The sequence below is a fragment of the Nyctereutes procyonoides genome, unplaced genomic scaffold, assembly GCF_905146905.1.
Source record: "Nyctereutes procyonoides isolate TBG_1078 unplaced genomic scaffold, NYPRO_anot_genome, whole genome shotgun sequence".
Classification (NCBI taxonomy): domain Eukaryota; kingdom Metazoa; phylum Chordata; class Mammalia; order Carnivora; family Canidae; genus Nyctereutes; species Nyctereutes procyonoides.
This window is the reverse complement of record NW_026575131.1, coordinates 39,660,749-39,680,937: the sequence shown is the minus strand read 5'-3', so window position 1 is coordinate 39,680,937 and position 20,189 is coordinate 39,660,749. Positions and strand designations below refer to the sequence as shown.

The 20,189-nt window shown below is 40.2% G+C and overlaps 1 protein-coding gene and 1 pseudogene across 2 annotated transcripts in view; both read right to left on the bottom strand.

Moving 5' to 3' along the window:
* Window positions 1-20,189, bottom strand: part of IP6K1 (inositol hexakisphosphate kinase 1) — a 68,013-nt gene that overhangs the window by 13,009 nt on the left and 34,815 nt on the right. The window contains exon 2 of one of the 2 annotated variants that reach the window (XM_055343722.1): window positions 7,724-7,946. In XM_055343722.1, the coding sequence (XP_055199697.1) occupies window positions 7,724-7,865 (142 nt within the window). In that variant the 5' untranslated portion in view covers window positions 7,866-7,946. Of the gene's footprint in view, window positions 1-7,596; window positions 7,947-20,189 lie in introns of those variants that run through there. The other variant, XM_055343721.1, reaches the window with a different exon arrangement.
* On the bottom strand, window positions 4,051-4,649 carry LOC129521854 (aminoacyl tRNA synthase complex-interacting multifunctional protein 2-like; annotated as a pseudogene).

Sequence of the window (20,189 nt, the reverse complement as noted above, 5' to 3'; positions counted from 1 at the left end):
GCTCCACGCAGGGAGTCTGATGCAGGACTCGATCCCGGGACTCTGGGATCATACCCAGGGCTGAAGGCAGGCCCTAAACCGCTGAGCCACCCGAGGATCCCCTAAAGATTTTGTATATTTATTAATGAGAGACACACAGAGAGAGAGACAGAAACAGGCAGAGGGAGAAGGCGGCCCCATGCGGGGAGCCCGATGCGGGACTCGATCCTGGGACCCCGGGATCACGCGCTGAGCCAAAGGCAGATGCTCAATCGCCGAGCCACCCAGGTGTCCCATAAGCCTGGAGTTTTCTTTGCTAAAATGCTTTAAACTCCAATCTCAATTCATTTGATAGTACTATTCAGTCTCCATTTTTTCTTGAGAGTTTTCATTTGTATTATTCCAGAAAGTGTCTCTTTCATCTATGTTGTAGAAGTTTTGGCATAAAGTTTTTCATAATATTCTTTTAGCTTTAAGTATCAGTAGACTCTAGTGACAACACATCTATCATTTCTGATATTGGACATTTATGTCTTCTCTTTCTGATCAGTATGGCTAGAGATGTTTTTTAAAAATCAGCTTTTAGTCTTTGGTTTTCATTGATTTTTAAAATTTCTGCTCATTTTCTTACTGAATTGTCTTTTTCATAAGGATTGCATTAATTTATAAATTTAGATATATATTCTGGAAACTAATCCTTGGTCAGTTATATGTATTGTAAATCTCTTTATCCATTTTCTTTGAAGGTGTATTTTGATAAACATAAGTTTTAAATTTTATATAGTTAAATATATCATTATCTCCTTTACGATTAGCTCTTTTGTCTTGCAGGCTCGTCTAAAGCTATACTGGAAACCTTTCCTTCTTCTCAAGCACATAATTTTGAGTACCCTGACAAACCACTGGTAGACACAGAGCATCATACCTCCTATGGAAAGAAATGGCTGTGCTGTGGGTAGGCCAGAAAGCAGCTCTACCAAGACTAAAGAAGACTTGGTAATTAAATGAACCATACAATCAACCAATAAATTAAGGAATACTTATTTTTGATACTGACTTTTTTTTTACATCATTACTCATACCTAGGTAGTATGCAGATGGGAAAACAAAAATTAACGGTCTTTTAATTCATCTAATATAAGCCCTAATTTTCTTGGCATTTGTGACTAATTTCAATAGACACTAAAGATCACATGTGATGAAGATTTTATTTTTTAAACTATATTCTTAAAAAATACGTAACATTAAGTTTATCATTGTAATCATTTTTAGAAGTACAATTAGTGGCATCAAGTACATTCACAATGTTGTATACAATTTTCATTATCGGGGTGCCTAGGTGGCTCAGTGGTTGAGCATCTACCTTTAGTTCAGAGTGTGATCCTGGAATCCCAAGATAGAGTCCCGCATCAGGCTCCTTACATGGAGCCTGCTTCTCCCTATCTCTGCCTCTCCCTGTCTCTCATGAATAAATAAAATCTTAAAAAAAAAATTATCACTATCTATTTCCAGAATTTTCTCATCACCTCAGAGAAAAACCCTGTACCCATTAAATAATAACTCCCCTTTCTCCCTTACCCGAACCCCAGGTAATCGCTAACCTAACTTTGTCTCTACAAAAGGCCTATTGTAGATATTTCATATAAGTGGAGTCATGTAATTCTTGTCCTTTGGTGTCTAGCTTATTTCACTTATCATAATGTTTCCAAGATACACTCTTTCTGTAGCCTGTACTAGAACTTCATTTCTTTTTATGCCTGAATACTATTCCATTATGAATATATATCACATTTTGTTTATCCACTCACCTGTGATGGACTCTTGGGTTGTGTTGTTCCCACTTTGGGCTGTTGTGAATAATGCTCCTGTGAATATTAGCTTATAAGCATCTGTTTGAGTCCCTGTTTTCTTTTTTTTTTTTTTTAAGATTTTATTTATTTATTTTGAGAACGTTTTTGCTTTTGTTTTAAAGATCCTGTTTTCAGGGATCCCTGGGTGGCGCAGCGGTTTGGCGCCTGCCTTTGGCCCAGGGCGTGATCCTGAAGACCCGGGATCGAATCCCACATCAGGCTCCCAGTGCATGGAGCCTGCTTCTCCCTCTGCCTGTGTCTCTGCCTCTCTCTCTCTCTCTGTAACTATCATAAATAAATAAAAGTTAAAAAAAAATAAAGATCCTGTTTTCAACTCTTTTGGGTACAAACCTAGGAGTGGAATTGCTGGATCATATGGTAATCCTGTTTAACTTTTTTTTTTTTAAGATTTTATTTATTTATTAGAGAGAGAGAGAGACGGGCAGAGACACAGGCAGAGGGAGAAGCAGGTTCCATGCAGGGAGCCCGACGTGGGACTCAATCCCGGATCTCCAGGATCATGCCCTGGGCTGAAGGTGGCGCTAAACCACTAAGCCACCGGGCTGCCCTCCTGTTTTACTTACTTAATTACTTATTTTATTCATGAGACACACATAGAGAGAGAGGCAGAGACACAGGCAGAGGAAGAAGCAGGCTCCATGCAGGGAGCCCGATGTGGGACTGGATCTTGAGTCTTCAGAATCACACCTGGGGCTGAGGGCGGCGCCAAACTGCTGAGCCACTCAGGTTGCCCTTTAACTTTTTGAGGAAACACCAAATTGTTTTCTGTAGTGGCTGCATCATTCGACATTCTTACTGGCAATGTTCCTACTTCTCTACGTTCTTGCCAACCCATACTTTCCGTTTTCTTTTTAATTGTTACAGTCCTCCTAGTGGGTACGAATGTCATCTGATTGTGATTTTGATTTGCATTTCCCTAATGACTAATGGTGATGTATGCCTATTGGACATTTGCGTATCTTCTCTGGAGAAATGTTTATTCAAGTCCTTTGACCATTTTTCAACTGAATGCTTCTTAACTCTTAACTGACAAAGAGGGAAACTAGTTCTTAGAACATCTAAGTTTTTTATTTTCTCTTTTTGCCTCAGAACTTTTGCTTATGCGCAGAATGCTTCTTCCCATTGCCCTTGCCCATGGCTGCTTTTCACACTTCCTTCAAGTTCCCCAGATGTTCCTTCCCTATCATCCTATCTCAAGTGTTCTGATTTACAAGCCTTATTATTTCTAATTATAAAACCATATTTAGTTTCTTCACAGCACTTATCAAAATCTATAAATTGTTTTGTCTATATGTTTATTTACTCTTTCTCACATTAGCATGTAAGCTCCCTGAAGTTATAGTACTTTTGTTTTGTTTTTAAAGATTTTATTTTTTTATTCATGAGACAGAGAGAGAGGCAGAGACATAGGCAGAGGGAGAAGCAGTATTCTTCGGGGAGCCCAATGTGGGACTCGATCCCAGGACCCCGGGGGATCATGACCTGAGCCTAAGGCAGACACTCAACCACTGAGCCACCCAGGAGCCCCAGTACTTTTGTCTTTTACATTAATGAGCACAGAGCCTGGAATATAGTAGATGCTTAATAAACAAATGATTAATGAATGAGGAAAGTTTTGCAAAAGGATACAAAAGTCTAGAACCCCATTTTCAGTACCATATACAGTAACACCTGACAACTGCAGCTGGTCATACTAAATAAATAAAAATCCCTCTTCGAACTTACTGCCAAAACACAGAATATCACTGGCATTTTTCCTTAGCTTGCTTGAGTTTTAAAAACATCTGTGCTCCTGGCAATAAAGAGATATGTGTGTAGGTGTGGATTAGTATTTATATATGTATTTTCTAGACCTATCTGCTGAAAGGGCCTAAAAACAATGATACCCCAGTAGCAATCAGTCCATCTAGTGTCAAGATCTTGGTTTTTCTAAATACCATTCCTACAATAAAAGGAAGCAAAGCTCCCTGGAGAAATGGTAGGTTCCTGAACTGGGGCAGGAAAGATAAAAGATGAGCCTGCAGCATCATGTTGTAAGGGAAAGTAAAGTAGTCAAAAATGATGGGTGTATATGTCAGAAGCACACAAGAGCCAATATGTAAAGGAGTCCCAGTGGCCACATCTAGAATATGAGAGGAATGATGGAAACAGAAGTCACCATTAGGCATATAACAGTAATTGTCAGAGGCAAGAACACTGATCAATTCTAAAACTAGTGGGCTAAAGTACTATAAGAAACAGGATATTTAGGGGCTCCTGGGTCGCTCAGTCAGTTAAGCATCTGACTCTTGATTTCAGCTTCTGGCCAAATAGAGAGAAGAAAAAAGATACAGTGTTCCTTTCTGCTTTGATGGGATACTTCGTCTGGACCCTGAACTTCATTTGAATCTTCAGCATGTTCTTCCACATTAGACTAAAACCCACCTGATATTCATAAAAGGGCTGTTTTTTTAGTCTGTTTGCCAAAGCACTTAAGAAGGCTTTTTGGCACACTGCTGACTGCTGAATGCATGGGAATAGTGGACAGGGCCCTGTAGCAGTAACAGAGAAGCTGGTACAGCACAAGAAGGAGGGGAGATGGGGTTTGTGTTAATCATGATCTTTCAGTATCCCTGTCCTTCAACATCCATAAGTAAATTCAAGCACTAAATTTAAGTCCAATGCATTGGTTGATATAGTAGTGGGCTCATCGGCTTGGATTATGCTGGTTACATCCAAGTCCACATCTGGCATCTCAATCATTTTGGAGCAACCATTAACCGCAGCTTTCAATTCATAAAGACATTTTTAAATATCTTTTTTTTTTTTCATTTTTAAATATCTTGATGGGACTCAAGAGCTGGAAGAGATGGGTCAGCCTTGAGGAGATGTGTCAGACTCTTCCTGCACATGGCCCACAACCAGGCAAGGAAAGATGTATGATAGGGCTTTACCTAGAGTGCTAGCATCACAGGAGCATTAGAGGATGTTGGGTGTATGGGACTCTAATTTTTTTTGCAACTTTTCTATAATTTTAAATTTACTTCAAAATAAAAACTAAAAGCCATGCATTGTTGCATTTTCGTATATATGAACTAGACCAATAATAGCTTCCATTTTCTTTGAATAAATTTGGCTTCACTTGACTTAATAAGAAAGGATCACATTTTGGTTTAACTGTATACTTGAGAAAGTATATTTATTTTTCCTAGTGAAAATGCAGCCCAAGCAAAGAAAATAAAGTATAAAACCAATGATTTGCTATGGCTTTTAAAGACTTCTGTTCTTCAGGCAGAGAAAGTTGTGGGGAAAAAACTGAACCAATGCTATGATAATCCTTCCCTGGCAGGCACCTTGATATTCAAACTTGTCCCAGTTCCAGTGGTTGTGATTTAGAAAACATTTCTCTGGAGCCAGGGTTCAACTCTCTTTGAAGAGATTTTTTTCCCCCTTAACATCAGAAGGACTCCATGAGCTAACAGGACCTATAGTTCTCTATCTGGTTTGGGCATATTTATAGCAGAAGATTTGGCCATGAATGTGTTGAGTGTGGAAGAGTAGGTGGCTGAAGCTGCATTTAGAAAGTATTTGTAACTGTTGTTCTTAGCCACTTAGAGACAGCAATGTGTTCTACTCTGGCTTCTCTCTCCTTTTGCAGGCTTAGAATATTTATTCCTTCAAATTCAATATTTTTCTAGTTTCATTTTGAAAACAAGAGCAAATAGATCATCGAATTCAAAATTACACAATGGACTTGAATACACACTGCTCCAGAGTGATACACAAATAGCCAACAACAACACATCAATATCCTTAGTCGTTAAGGAAATGCAAATCAAAACCACAATCAGATACCATTCATACCCACTAGGAGGGCTATTAACAATTTAAAAAAAAAAAAGGAAAGTACGGGTTGGCAAGAATGTGGAGAAATAGCAACATTGCCAGTAAGAATGTCAAATGGTGCAGCCACTACATAAAACAGTTTGGTGTTTCTTCAAAAGTTAAACAGGATTACCATATGATCCAGCAATTCCACTCCAAGGTTTGTACCCAGAAGAGTTCAAAACAGGATCTTTAAAACAAAAGCAAAAACACACACTCTCTCTCAAAATAAATAAAAAAAATCTGGGAAGCCTGGGTGGCTTAAGTGGTTGAGTGTCTGGCTTTGGCTCAGGGCATGATCCTGAGGTCCCAGGATCAAGTCCCGCATGGGGCTCCCTGCATGGAGCCTGCTTCTCCCTCTCCCTATGTCTCTGCCTCTCTCTCTATATATATATATCTCTCATGAATAAATAAATAAAATATTTTAAAAAAGAAAAAAGAAAGAAAACAGGGACTCAAACACATGCTTAATAGCTAATATTCATTGGAGCATTATTCACAACAGCCCAAAGTGGGAACAACACAACCCAAGAGTCTATTACAGGTGAATGGATAAACAAAATGTGATATATATCCACAATGGAATAGTATTCAGACATAAAAAAGAAATGAAGTTCTGGTACAGGCTACAGAAAAAGTGAATCTTGGAAACATAAGTGAAATAAGCTAGACACCAAAGGACAAGAATTACATGACTCCACTTATATGAAATATCTACAATAGGCCAATTTGTAGAGGCAAAGTTAGGGTGGTTACCTGGGGTTCAGGTGAGGGAGAAAGGGGAGTTATTATTTAATGGGTATAGGGTTTTTCTTTGAGGCAATGACAAAGTTCTGTAAATAGGTAATGATAATTGTATACAACATTGTGAATGTACTTAATGACACTCAATTGTACACTTAAAAATGGTTAACTTTATATTATGCGTTTTTACCACAATAAAAAAGAGTTAAGGAAACAAGAAATACTGATATGTATTGGTTTTTCAAAACTGAGGATTCCTTAAGCAAAGGATGTGTAAACATGACTAAATTCATAATGGTGTTGGGAAATTAAAATAGCAGAATCCCCCAAAACTTAACTTACACATGGTGGGCAATCATAAAAATATATAAACACAGTGACAAAAACCAGATTTTAAAATAAAGTGACTTGGGGGCCTAGGTGGCTCAGTTGGTTAAGTGTCTGACTCTTAGTTTCGGCTTAGGTCATGATCTCAGGATCCTGAGATCGAGCCGCGATCGGGCTCCACACTCAGCACGGGGTCTGCTTATCCATCTCACTCTCTCTCTCATAAATAAAAATAAAATCTTAAAAAAAAAGTGACTTAATTCTGGTATATATTCATGGGGTCCTATTCTATAATGTCAATTTATATTCTCAAACATTATACTTTTCCATCAAAAGTTAGAACTTCCAGGCCCCTAGTCCGTCTGTAAATTCTTTACCATCAATTCATTCCCCCAGCACATACAGACATAGGCTCCATACAGCCTCCTTACCAACCAGCTAGCTGTCTCACCATCTTAGCCTGGAAAGCATTGAATTCTTCCTCCTCTGGGGCCAGAGAAGTACTTCTTCCCCTCTCCTAGACCATCCCAGGAAATAGGGGAAACCACCTTGCTAACAGTATCCTCTTCACAACTGGGACTTAATGCTGTGAATTCTTCTAGGGTTTACCTACCAGTGAATTCAGATTTTCAAGATCTAAAGACCTCGCTGGTGCTTTTGGTCTCAAATTTTGCTTAACAAAGTGATTTACCTGCTTTGAGACAACAGAGATCTACAATCACATCACATGGCCAACAAAACAAGGAAAACTAAGCTGAGAGCCTGCAAAAGCCCAAGGCTGCTGCTCTCTCCAAACTGGCCAGTGACTGACCTTTGTACTCAGGGGTGAACTCCTTCATTTCGGGAGGGAGGGATTCATAGAAGCGCTGCTCCCGGGAGATGAGGGGCTTGCACACAGTGTGGTCGTCGTAGCGCATCATGCTGCTGTGTCCGCCCACCTGGTGGATGAAGGGCTCCAGGAGGACACCCCGGTCTCCGGCCCGACTTGCGTTCTTGCCATACTGCCCCACTTCCATGGTTTGACAAACACACATTGCGTTGGGGGCCAGTTGCACACTGAGGGCAGAGGATGCAGCACATGGGCCACGAAAGGAGAGCTAGGCAGAAGGTCCTGGCGAGTTGAAAGCAACAGTCAGAGTCTGTTCCACTTATTCTTCTTTCCTAACAGGAAAGAGAGAGAAGAAAGAATCAGAATACCTGGCAAACTACAATTTCCCTGGAATTCATAGAGTATCTGCTCCATAAATAAGAAAGGGATTCTGGGGGCACCTGGCTGGCTCCATCAGTTTAACTAACACACAACTCTTGATCTCAGGGTTGTGAGTTCAAGCACCATGCTGGGTATAGAGATTACTTTTTAAAAAACTAATATTTTTTAAAAATGGGATTGTTTTGTTCCCAGCACCTACAATGCTGCCTGGTGCATGAGAGGCAGGTGGCAAGTTTTTCTGAATGATACAACTTTGGTTTCCTCCACCCATTTTTTTTTACACACAGAAGCCCACATTTTCTTCCTTTCCGGGCTGTCTTAACTTTCCACATTCCCTAAAGGATTTGATTTTAGAGCTACAATATGTTAACAGTCATCAGAAAGGCAACTATCCCTGTTTATTTCATATTCAAAGATAAACATTCAGGGAAAAAAACATAAGGCAACACAAATTCATCTTGTTCAGACTTCTCACCATATCCAGTAATGGTAAGGGTCTCTCGCTGACTCAAGGAAGAGCTTTTGAGAAATCTGGTCACACTAGATTTTTAACTTTTCTGCCAAAGGCCAAGGAGCAGGCAGGGGAAGCCAATCCTTGCTGAGTCGTAGCATCATAAAAAGGGTTTGCTTTTCCCAAGGAAATTCAGGGTTCTGATTTCTTCTACTTTGAATCGATGGCCATCAATTTATGGCCTTATCCTGCACCACAGAGTTACTGTATAACTTACACCAAGCACTGGGATAAGGAAAGGTCCTTTGTACTTATATATACACCTTGTAATGTCAGTTTTCTCTCAAGAAAGTTAAAGTAATGGGCAACTTCTCTAATACTGAATATATTTTGAAATCAGGAATGTAGCAGGCAAGACTACATCTGAAAGATTAAGACTAAGAAAGAAAAATATTGTTAGGAGCAGGAATATAGCTTTACTTGCAAGAGATAAAACATTATTTTTCTTCTGAACCTCATAATTTATGGGCAAAATAGGCTACCGAAAAACACTGCTGCAAAACCACAAAATTTTCTTGATTCCAAGCTGCCCAGGAAGCTTTATTTCACGGTTATCAACAAAAGTAAATGACTTTCCATCCCTATAACTGATCAGCACCACTTCAATGCACACACACTTTTTTGCTTGCCTATCCACTCTCTAGTCCTCCTTCAGAAGGCAATTCTCTGCCCCACAGAGTTTTCCCAGCCTTCATTCTCCCAAACATGAGTTGGGTGCACACTTCTATGGCTTCTAAGGTACCCTGTGCCAACTATCTCAGCAACATATCACTGTACTGTCACCTATTTACTTGCCTGTCACCATCCTTGCATTTCTACCTAGGGTCCAAGGCAGTTCCTGGCACACCAGAAGTGTTCAAAAACAGGTTTGTTGGACAGAATGAAATAATTCCAGGAAGAGGGCTGCAGGGAGTAAAAGCACAACAATATGAAAACAGGAGTCACATAGTGGCAGTGTTAACTGGGGAAGGTGCTGTGAAGGCCTCTAGAGACTCCTAGAGGTGCCCCCTATGGAGTGGACCCTACCTAGCACTGTCAATTGGCTTCTGCCTGGCCCCGCCACAGGCCAGGATTGCCTCTGACGGGGGATGGGGTACCCAGGACGGAGCTAAACTTTCTAGCCTGGGTCAGTGGGTGTCTGGGAAAAGAGAGGGATGGATAGTGCCAAGCACTCCAGAAGAGGCAACCTCTGCAGCATCTACAGACTGGAAGGCACAAATATAATCTCCAGTCAGATATAGACCTTTGATATTTTGTTTCTACATGATATGTACATAAAGTCGTGGTACTATTTTCGTGTTTGAAATATCTTCTTAGACGTAAACATGTAATGGGCACCCGGGTAGTATAGTCTGCTAAGCACCAGACTCAGGTCATGATCTTAGGATCATGAGATCGAGCACAAGCAACAGGCTCTGCCCTCAGTGCAGAGTCTGCTCAAGGTTCTCTCTCCCTCTCCCTCTGCCCCTCCTGCTCGTGCTCTCTCTCACGCTCTCTAAAGTATATAAATCAATTTTTTTAAAAAAGAAAACACGTAAAATACACCAAATTTCTGAAAGCTTTGTTTTAGCATTTCTTTTTAAATAAACCTGGAACCTAAGAAAGTGCAAATGCCCAGAACTCTGTCAATCTCTGTGAGGCCCTGGCTTTCAAAGCATGGAGCTGTGGGTAAGTCACTTAACTTCAAATTTCCTCACCTATGGGGCACTCGGGTGGCTCAGTCATTTGAGCCTCCAACTCTTGATTTCAGCTCATCAGGAACTCAGAGTCATAAGCTCAAGGCTGTGTGGGTCTCTGCACTCAGTATGGAGTACGCTTGTCCCTCTCTTCCTCCCCCTCTGCCCCCACACTGCACATGTGTGTGTATGCGCATGCACACTTGCTTGCTCACTCTCTCTCTGAATGAAATAAATAAAATCTCAAATCTCCACACCTATAATTTGATGACATGCCCTCCACTAATCCTGTGGGATATGCTGATGCAGGCAAAGGGCTTGGGCTTCCCCACCTACTGCCCAGCCTTGAAACACTGGAAACAGCGATAGCTCTGACTCTTTTATAAACAACCAGAGGTTGCTCCTGAAGTCTGGTAGCCACCAAGGCCCATGCTGAAAACCAAGGACTGAGAAGGTGTAAATGATGACGTCTTTCTCCACTCTTTCCTTGCTGACAGAGTCTCAATTAGGTAGTCCAACCTCCAAGGAATGTCAAACTCCATTCTTGCTCAGGGAGAATTTGAAACAGTACTTCTATCCCTTTGAGACAGCTGATTTAGGAAAGGGTATGTGACCATCTTCTAAGCATGAGACATGAGGAGAAGTTGGCCAGGGGTCTCCTGGGAAAAGGCACCTCGCTCTTAAAGAACAAGAGAGAGGTGTCTCTTCTCTTCCTCTGGATAGAAATTCTGTCTGGATGTGTATCTGAGACTATTATAGCTACCTGGTGACCCTAAAAGATACTAGCCTAAAGACTAGGCCAACATGGTGAGCTAGCACAACACAGGGAGAGAAATCAGGGTCCCTGATGTTGTCACTAAAGTATTGGATATCTTGTTATGTAACAAAAATAAATTTCCCTTTATGCTTTCAGCCAGTTTCATTAGGATTTTCTGTCACTTATAGTCAAAACCATCCTAGATGAAAGGACAGAAAAGCATCAAAATCTCCAGATCATCAGTTAATAATACACTTTGTACATAAAGAGGTAAGTGTTTTCTGATGATAACAAGGAAAACTTCCAACAACTGAAGAATAAGTCCTTCACTGATGACAAAGGACACACTCTCCCAAACTCCAAAAGGAAAAAAGTAGCTTTATAATCTTTATAAAGTGTCCCCAAAGGCAGACAATCTGAGTTATACCTGGTCCATTAAAGTTGGTACCAATATACTAAAAAAGAATCTGACAAACAGAAAATTCATTCTCTCATAAGTCATAATGGACCTACCCAAATATCGAAATAATCAACTTAGAACTGATTCTACTATGACTCAACAGGCAGACCATAAACAAAATTTATACTCTTGCCACTGATCATTATTTTTCACAAATACATCTAAACACAACTGAGTCAATAAATTCTGTTTTCCAGAGTGTAACTAATCTTCAAAGATTTTTCAGACTGTCCTCTGCAAATACACTGACCTGATTTTAAGTAGTTTATGCCATCCAAAACATTAACAGCTTCTAATCTTTTCCAGACTTAAATTAAGGAACTACTAGCATGAAGAAAAACTTGCAAATTCTTTAAAAACAAAAAGTATAAAAATAAGTCAGATCATTAAAATCAGAAAGGTTTCAATAAAAAACCCCACCAGTGTATGTTTTGGCCTTTTTGTTCTGTAAACAACTCCAGAGGTTTCCCTGGGGGGCACTATAAATGGTATGCTTTTCCCTATGTGGCAATAAATTGAGGTTCTTTATTTGGTTTATAATACAGTGATGCTTCCTATGCACCTGCTATCTAAAATTCATATTGTTCAAGTATATAATGTACAAAAAAAACTGGGGGCTATGATCATGGGAACAGGATAATTTTTAAAAATTTTAATTCCAGGGGTGCCTGAGTGGCTCAGGTCATGATCCCAGGGTCCTGGGACAGAGCCCTGCATTGGGCTCTCTTGCTCAGCAGGGAGCCTGCTTCTCCCTCTCCCTCTAACCTACCCCTGCTCACGCTCTGTCAAATAAATAAAATCTTTTTAAAAATAAAAATAGGGCAGCCTGGGTGGCTCAGCGGTTTAGTGCCGCCTTCAGCCCAGGGCATGATCCTAGAGTCCCGGGATCGAGTCCAACGTTGGGCTCCCTGCATGGAGCCTGCTTCTCCTTCTGCCTATGTGTGTCTCTGCCTCTCTCTCTCTCTCTCTCCTCTGTGTTTCTTATGAATAAATAAATAAATAAATAAATAAATAAATAAATAAATAAATCTTTAAAAAAATAAACAAGGGACACCTGGGTGGCTCAGTGGTTGAACGTCTGTCTGCCTTTGGCTCAGGGCCTGATTCCAGGGTCCTGGGATCAAGTCCTGCATCAGGCTCCAAACAGGGAGCACACTTCTCTCTCTGCCTATGTCTCTGTCTCTCTCTGTGTGTCTCCATTAAATAAGTAAAAATAAAATCTTTAAAAATAAATAAAATTAAAATTAAAAAATTTAATTACAGTGTACTTAACATACAGTGTTATATTAGTTTCAGGTGTACAATAGTGTGATTCAAGAATTCTATATGTTGGGCAGCCTGAGTGGCTCAGCAGTGTAGCGCCACCTTCAGTCCAGGGCCTGATCCTGGAGACCGGGGATCAAGTCCCACGTCAGGCTCCCTGCATGGAGTCTGCTTCTCCCTCTGCCTGTGTCTCTGCCTCTCTCTCTCTGAGTCTCTCATGAATAAATAAATAAAATCTTAAAAAAAAAAAAGTTCTACACATTACTCAGTGTTCATGTGCATAAATGCATTCTTAATCCCCATCATTTATTTCACCCAAACCCCTACCCACCTCCCCTCTGGTAACCATCTGTTTGTTCTCTACAGTTAAGAGTCTGCTGAAAAGAGAAAAGAGAAAAGAGAAAAGAAAAGGAAAAGAAAAGAAAAGAAAAAAGAAAAAAGAAAGAAAAGAAAAGAAAAAAGAAAAGGTAAGGTCTGCTTTTTGATTTATATATTTTTGCTGTTGTTCATATTTTATTTTTTAAATTCCACATATGAATGAAATCATAACAGTATTTGTCTTCTTCTGACTAGCTTATTTCACTTAACATTATATTCTCTAGATCCAACCATCTTATTGCAAATGGCAAGGTTTCACTCTTGCTTATGGCTGAATAATACTCCATTGTACACCACATCTTCTTTATTCATTCACCTACTGACACTCAGGCTGCTTCCACAATTTGGCTATTGTAAATAATGCTGCAATAACCACAGCAGTGCGTGTATCCCTTCAAATTAGTGTTTTCATATTCTTTGGATAAATACTCAATAGGGAACAGAATAATTTTTAGATTGAGACTAATAGAAAGTACTCCTGTTTCAAAAGAAGCACTAGATATCACCCCTTGCAAATGTCATATTTAGGGGGAGAAAAAGCTTAGATATAATAATCTGAGCATTATAAAGATCTCACAAATCTATGTACTGAACTACATTAGGAGCTGTAATTTTTTTTCTGTAAAAATCACTTTGCTGTAATTAACACAGCTCAGAGAAAGAAATTCTTAGTACCAAAAATATTCTTTGATCCCTTAAACAATTGCAACTTCTCATTTTGCAGTTTCTACATAAGATTTGTCCACTCATGCGGGCCCCTGGCTGGCTCAGTTGGTAAAACATCCAACTCTTAATCTTCGGGTCATGAGTTCGTGCCCCGCATTGGGTGTGGAACCTACTTTATTTTTTATTTTTTTTTTTATTTTTTGGAACCTACTTTAAAAAAATAAAAAGACTTGTCCACTCTTATGAGGCAGTGAGGGCTCATTATGCAGTTACACTTGTTTCAGACAAGAGCTACAGGAACAGACAGAATCTTCCCTTCCTGTGGAACTTCTAAAGCATGTAAATACTAGAGGGACAAACAGGAACAAAGGAAACCTACCAGTCTAAAACCATGCCAAGAGACTAGAAAGAAAAAGGAAAAGACTGGAGCCATTTCTTGGAAGCACTGCTAAACTAACAAGGAAGAGTAATCAGCAAAAAAACCAATCAAGAACCAAGTTATTCAAAGTTCTCAAGTTTCTGCTGAAGAAGTACTTAACAAAGGCAATATTTTAAAATCCTTAGGCAAGAATAAGTAACCCAAATGAGCCTACCTGTGAGCACCTGGACAGCACTCTGATCACAGCAGACTCTGCTGAGCACTAACATACCTGACACTCTACTCACAACACAGAGAACCTCCTCTTCCTCAGTGGTGCATTAGTAACCTGGAAGGCATCGGAAGGAAAGTGATGCCTAGGTTTATCCTCCACCCTACTCCAAAATTAATTGGTAGTCAGAAGCCTCTAGAACATCCTATTATAATCTCAATCTCTCTGTAGGCCATGACCTGGCTGCCATCACCTAGTCAAGTAGTACACTGGACACTCCTACCCCTGGCTGTCATTGTCAAAGACTTCTATAACTTTTTCCACAACACCACTGCTTTCAGCATCTTCAACCTCATCAGCCCAAGGAGCTATTCAGTTGCCAATACCACCATAGAGGATCATGGTCATCACGATATTTTGATCACCCAGTGCTCCATGATCACCGGTACTAACATTCTGGGCATGACAAGAGCCATCCTGAGGATCTTCCTGCACAATATGACCAAGTAACCAAGTATGATGGAAACCAGTAAGGTAGGCAGTACCTTCTCCCTGTCATGACTAAGGACCAATCATAACTACTATGAGAACATACCAAAATAAAGGTTGATGGAAAAGAAAGTTTCTAAAACACCCCTCCCCTCAAAGAAACCCCTCACCACCTCCAAATATCATCACTTCCAGGATTAAATTTCAATATATGAATGGGAAGGGGCACAAACATTTCTATAGCAGAAATCATGATCAGTGTTTAAAGCTCTGCTTCCAAGTACCTGTTGTCTCTTTTTCTAGTGAGACTTCACTATTTCTGTCATGACTTGGTAGGATATTTGACAAGGAAATCTTGTTTTTGTGAGAAGGAGCTTGCACTTTTTTTTTCTATGCAATAGTTTGTACCACTATGTATATTGGATTGAAAATTGTTTTACTGGGGGATCCCTGGGTGGCTCAGGGGTTTAGAGCCTGCCTTTGGCCCAGGGCGTGATCCTGGAGTCCCACGTCGGGCTCCCTGCATGGAGCCTGCTTCTCTCACTGCCTGTGTCTCTGCCTCTCTCTGTCTCTTGTGAATAAATAAATAAAATCTTTAAAAAAAAAAAAGAAAATTGTTTTACTTTTAAATGTTTAAAATAAGAAAATTCCCACAGCAGAAGCCTAATACATCTCAGTATTTACTAGTAAAGCTCCTTTCTTTCTTTTTTTTTTAAAGATTTTATTTTTAAGTAATCTCTACACCTAACATGGAGCTCGAACTCATAACCCTGAGATCAAGAGTCACACACACTCCATTGACTGAGCCAGCCAGGCACCCAGTAAAAGCTCCTTTCTAATGAACACAATCTCGAAAAATAGAACCAAATCAAGATGATCTAATATTTATGCATTAGAGTAAACAAGACCACAGTGTGTTGATTACCATGTCTGTTTTTATTGGGGTCTTTAGGGTCTAAATCAGGTACTAGGGGAGAGAGGAAAAGCATAGCAGCAAGCTAGGCTTTAGTTTGCCAAAACAGATACTTGAGACAAGATTAAGTTCTGAATTTTGGCAAAATCACTGTTATCAAAATTATATAACTCAGTAGATAATACCTATGCCCTAAATACAAGATGTGGTTTGGGTTCTTTTCTTGTCTTATAAAAAAAACCTGGACCCTGGGGCACCTGGATGGCTCAGTGGTTGCGCATCTGCCTTTTGTCTTAGGTCCTGATCCCAGGGTCCTGGGATCAAGTCTTGCATCGGGTTCCCCATGGGGAGCCTGATTCTACCTCTGCCTATGTCTCTGCCTCTCTCTGTGTCTCTCATTAATAAATGAAATATTTTAAAATTTTTTTCAAATTAAAAAAATTAAAAAACTGGACCCTAACCAAAGGACCACTGGCTTGATTTGTGGGGCTGTCAGAGATGTTCAGAGAGGAAATAATGTAGGTTGAATTAGTTATTTTAGATCATTGGAAGTTTACATTAAAATGGTTAAAATTTTGTTAGCTTATGAATGGACTGCTCCCCCAGAAGTCAAACGGTTCCACTGCTCTACCTAGGAGTCTGTGAACCACCAGGAATCTCTATTTGTTTGTCCTTTGTTTGCTTTAAGACACTTTGGTTCCACATTTTACTGCATAAAATGGGAAGGAGGATATTCTTAAAAAGAACAAACTTGGGCAGCCCCGGTGGCGCAGCGGTTTAGTGCCGCCTGCAGCCCAGGGCGTGATCCTGGAGACCCTGGATCGAGTCCCACGTCAGGCTCTCTGTATGATGTCTGCTTTCCCTCTGCCTGTGTCTCTGCCTCTCTCTCTGTCTCTATGAATAAATGAATAAAATCTTAAAAAAAAAAAAAAAGAACAAACTTGCTGAGATTGAATTTTTTTCAACAGTGGAAAGCAACAAATGGAAATAAATGTACCCTGCAAAGATTAGTTACAATAGTTAGGCTGACTTTCTGGTTATAGACACTAACTCCTTGAACATATAATTGAACTCCAAAATGAATTACATCACTTTTCAAGTAAAATAAATTTTCTGATACTGCTGAAATTTGTATATTACAGTAATTGTTTTCCTTTTTATTTTTATTTTTTTGAAGATTTTATCTGAGAGTGAGCAAGAAAGTTTGAGACAGTGAGTAGGAAAGAGAGAGCACAAGTGGAGAGAGGGGCAGAGTGAGAAGCAGGTTCCCTGCTGAGCAGAGAGCCAGATTCAGGGCTCCATCCTAGGACCCAGGGATCATGACTTGAGCCAAAACAAAGGCAGACACCCAACCAAGCCACCCAGGCATCCCTGCATTTGATTTATTTTTTTACATAATTAAGTATCCCCCATTTATTAATTTACAAACTACAATAAAATCTGACAGCCATTTATTTCATTTCACTAAGGGTTTTTGCTTTAAAAAAAAAAACAACTGGGACGCCTGAGTGGCTCAGCGGTTGAGCATCTGCCTTCAGCTCAGGGCATGATCCCCAGAGTCCTGGGATCGAGTCCCACATCGGGCTCCCTGCATGGAGCCTGCTTCTGCCTCTGCCTGTGTCTCTGCCTCTCCCTCTCTGTGTCTCTTGTGAATAAATAAATAAAATCTTTAAAACAACAATGACTGGGGTGCCTGGGTGGCTCAGTTGGTTAAGCACCTGCCTTTGGATCAGGTCATAATCCCAGAGTCCTGGGATAGAGCTCCACATCAAGCTCCCTGCTCAGCAGGGAACCTGCTTCTCCCTCTCCCTCTGCCCCATCTCCCACTGCTTGTGTACTCTTTCACTCTCACTATCTCTAATAAATACATAAAATCTTTTTTTTAAAAAAAAAGATTTTATTTGTTTATTCATGACAGACACGGGGGGAGGGGGGGCAGAGACACAGGCAGAGGGAGAAACAGGCTCCATGCAGAGAGCCTGACATGGGACTTGATCCTGGGTCTCCAGGATCACGCCCTGGGCTGAAGGCAGGCGCTTAAACCACTGAGCCACCGGGGCTGCCCACATAAAATTTTTTTTAAAAAATTTAAGTAAACTGTGGTATATTCATATGATGTACTACACAAAAATGAAAAGGAACCAATTACTGCCACACACAACACAGATGAATTGCAGGTGTGATATAGCAAGAAAAAAATCTAGACACTAAGGAGACTATGTGGTATGATTCTACTCCCATAAAGTTCAAAATGATAATGGAGACCAAAATAGTGGTTACTCTATGAAAATTGAGAAGGGGCACAAAGGTAGAGATGACACAGGTGAATACTATAAATATCCAGTGAGCTGTGTCCCTGGATTTGTGAACTTTAGTGTAAGTTAGAAGCTTGATTATAAAGAAAAAAAAATCAATAGCATTCCCCTATACCAACAAAAAACAATTAGAAAATGAAAACTGTTTAAATACATCCCATTCACAACAGCAACAAAACTATAAATTACCTATAAACCTTTAAAAATTATGTCAGACAATAATAAAGCTCTACTGACACCTAAAATTAAGAGGCACAATATAAACTGCTTTTCTGTTTGTTTTAATTCAACAACACAGCAAGTCTAGAAAGTGGCAATGAAAAAAGGCTCTGGCAAAGAAAGAGAAACTGCAATCAGATACAGTGGTGAACAAGGTCAGACTATTTTAAGAAGTAGTAAGGTACTGCCTCCATAGCAAGAACAATACCTGGTCACCAAGTTCATTAGTTGGGCCAGCACAGACATTCGAAATGCAAATCAGCAGACACACACTCTAAGAAGCTTGGTTAGAATTTCAAATTCTACGGCCAACACATTTTTATAGCCTCAGGTTAAGCACTTGCGTTTTATATGAATCTTTTTGTAAAGACAACCATCCTTGGTGCCTTCACACTGCGCAGGTCTATTTACAAATTTCCTCAAAACTGGTTTATAAATCCAATATTTCTATTACCTCTACCAAAATATCAGGGTATCTGGCTGACTGAGTCAGCAGAGCATGCAACTCTTGGTCTCAGGGTTGTCAGTTCAAGCCCCACATTGGGAATGGAGTCTACTTAAAAATATTAAAATTAAGGGACACCTGGGTGGCTCAGTGGTTGAGTGTCTGCCTTTGGCAGGGCGTGATCCTGGGGTCCCAGGATCGAGTCCCGCATCGGGCTCTGCATGGAGCCTGCCTGTGTCTCTGCCTCTCTCCCTGTGTCTCTCATGAATAAATAAATTAAATCTTAAAAAAAAAAAAAAACTTAAGTCAGGAATGCTAAGTAAAATTTTGGCTAAACTGTATCTTTAGTTTACTTTTTATTTTCTTACAGACTCCAAGAGAGAAAATAGCAAAATCATTCTTAATTGAAAAGAACACAAAGGGTTAATAAGTCAGTTCAACAGAAAAGAACAACACACAAAGCTTGGTACATAGCCCTGGACTTCATGAAAACTTATTTTTAACCAATTTCAGAAATAAAAAACTTGATATGGACTGTGACAGGCAAATATATCAAAATATCCTCAAATTCATGGGCAGAAAAAAAAACTAAAGCAGAAAACACAAAAGCACATGTGTTCTCTAAAGCACTGAACCAAGGAAACCCTCTGTTTTCTTATATTCAAGTCTGTTCTTGCTTTTACATATGTCTATAGGCACTGATACAGATTAGGTATTTGTGAGGGAGAGAAAACAATCCTCCTTCCCTTGATCCTGGGGATTGTTTCAAGCACATGCACACAAACTTCTCTTTTGAGGACAAAGGAAATATAAGCATTGCTCTCAAGGTACACAGGGCTGCCAAACTGAGCCTGTTCTATCAATCTAACCAGGGACTGGCCTATTACCTAGAAACCAGAAATGTGTGCAGAGGCCCCAGAGCAATCTGGGAGATTTGAAATAAGAAAGGAAAAAAGGGGGATGCCTGGGTGGCGTGGAGGTCTGCCTTTGGCTCAGGGCATTATCCCAGAGTTCCGGGATCAAGTCCCACATTGAGCTTCCTGCAGGGAACCTGCTTCTCCCTCTGCCTATGTCTCTGCCTCTCCCTCTGTGTGTCTCTCAAGAATAAATAAAATCTTAAAAAAAAAAAAAAAAAGAAGAAGAAGAAGGAGGAGGAGGAGGAGGAGGAAGGGAAGGAGGGAGGGAGGGAGGGAGGGAGGGAGGGAGGGAGGGAAGGAAGGAAGGAAGGAAGGAAGGAAGGAAGGAAGGAAGGAAAAAAGGCTAAAAGGTATCTATTTTGTTGCTTGTCCTCAGAGAAGAAATGAAGGATTGTTTAGACTTTTGGGTCCTATCCCAGGAGTAAGGGACACAGAGGGATATTCCTGAGGACACCAGGCTAACAGCAAGCAGGGAGCAAGGAGAAAAAGAAACTTGGCAAGAGGCCTGAAATGTGCCAACCCATCAAGAAACAGCCAGGACAGAATTAATTTAGAACAAAGAAAAGACAGAACCCAGTGATCCCCTTTCCTGTTT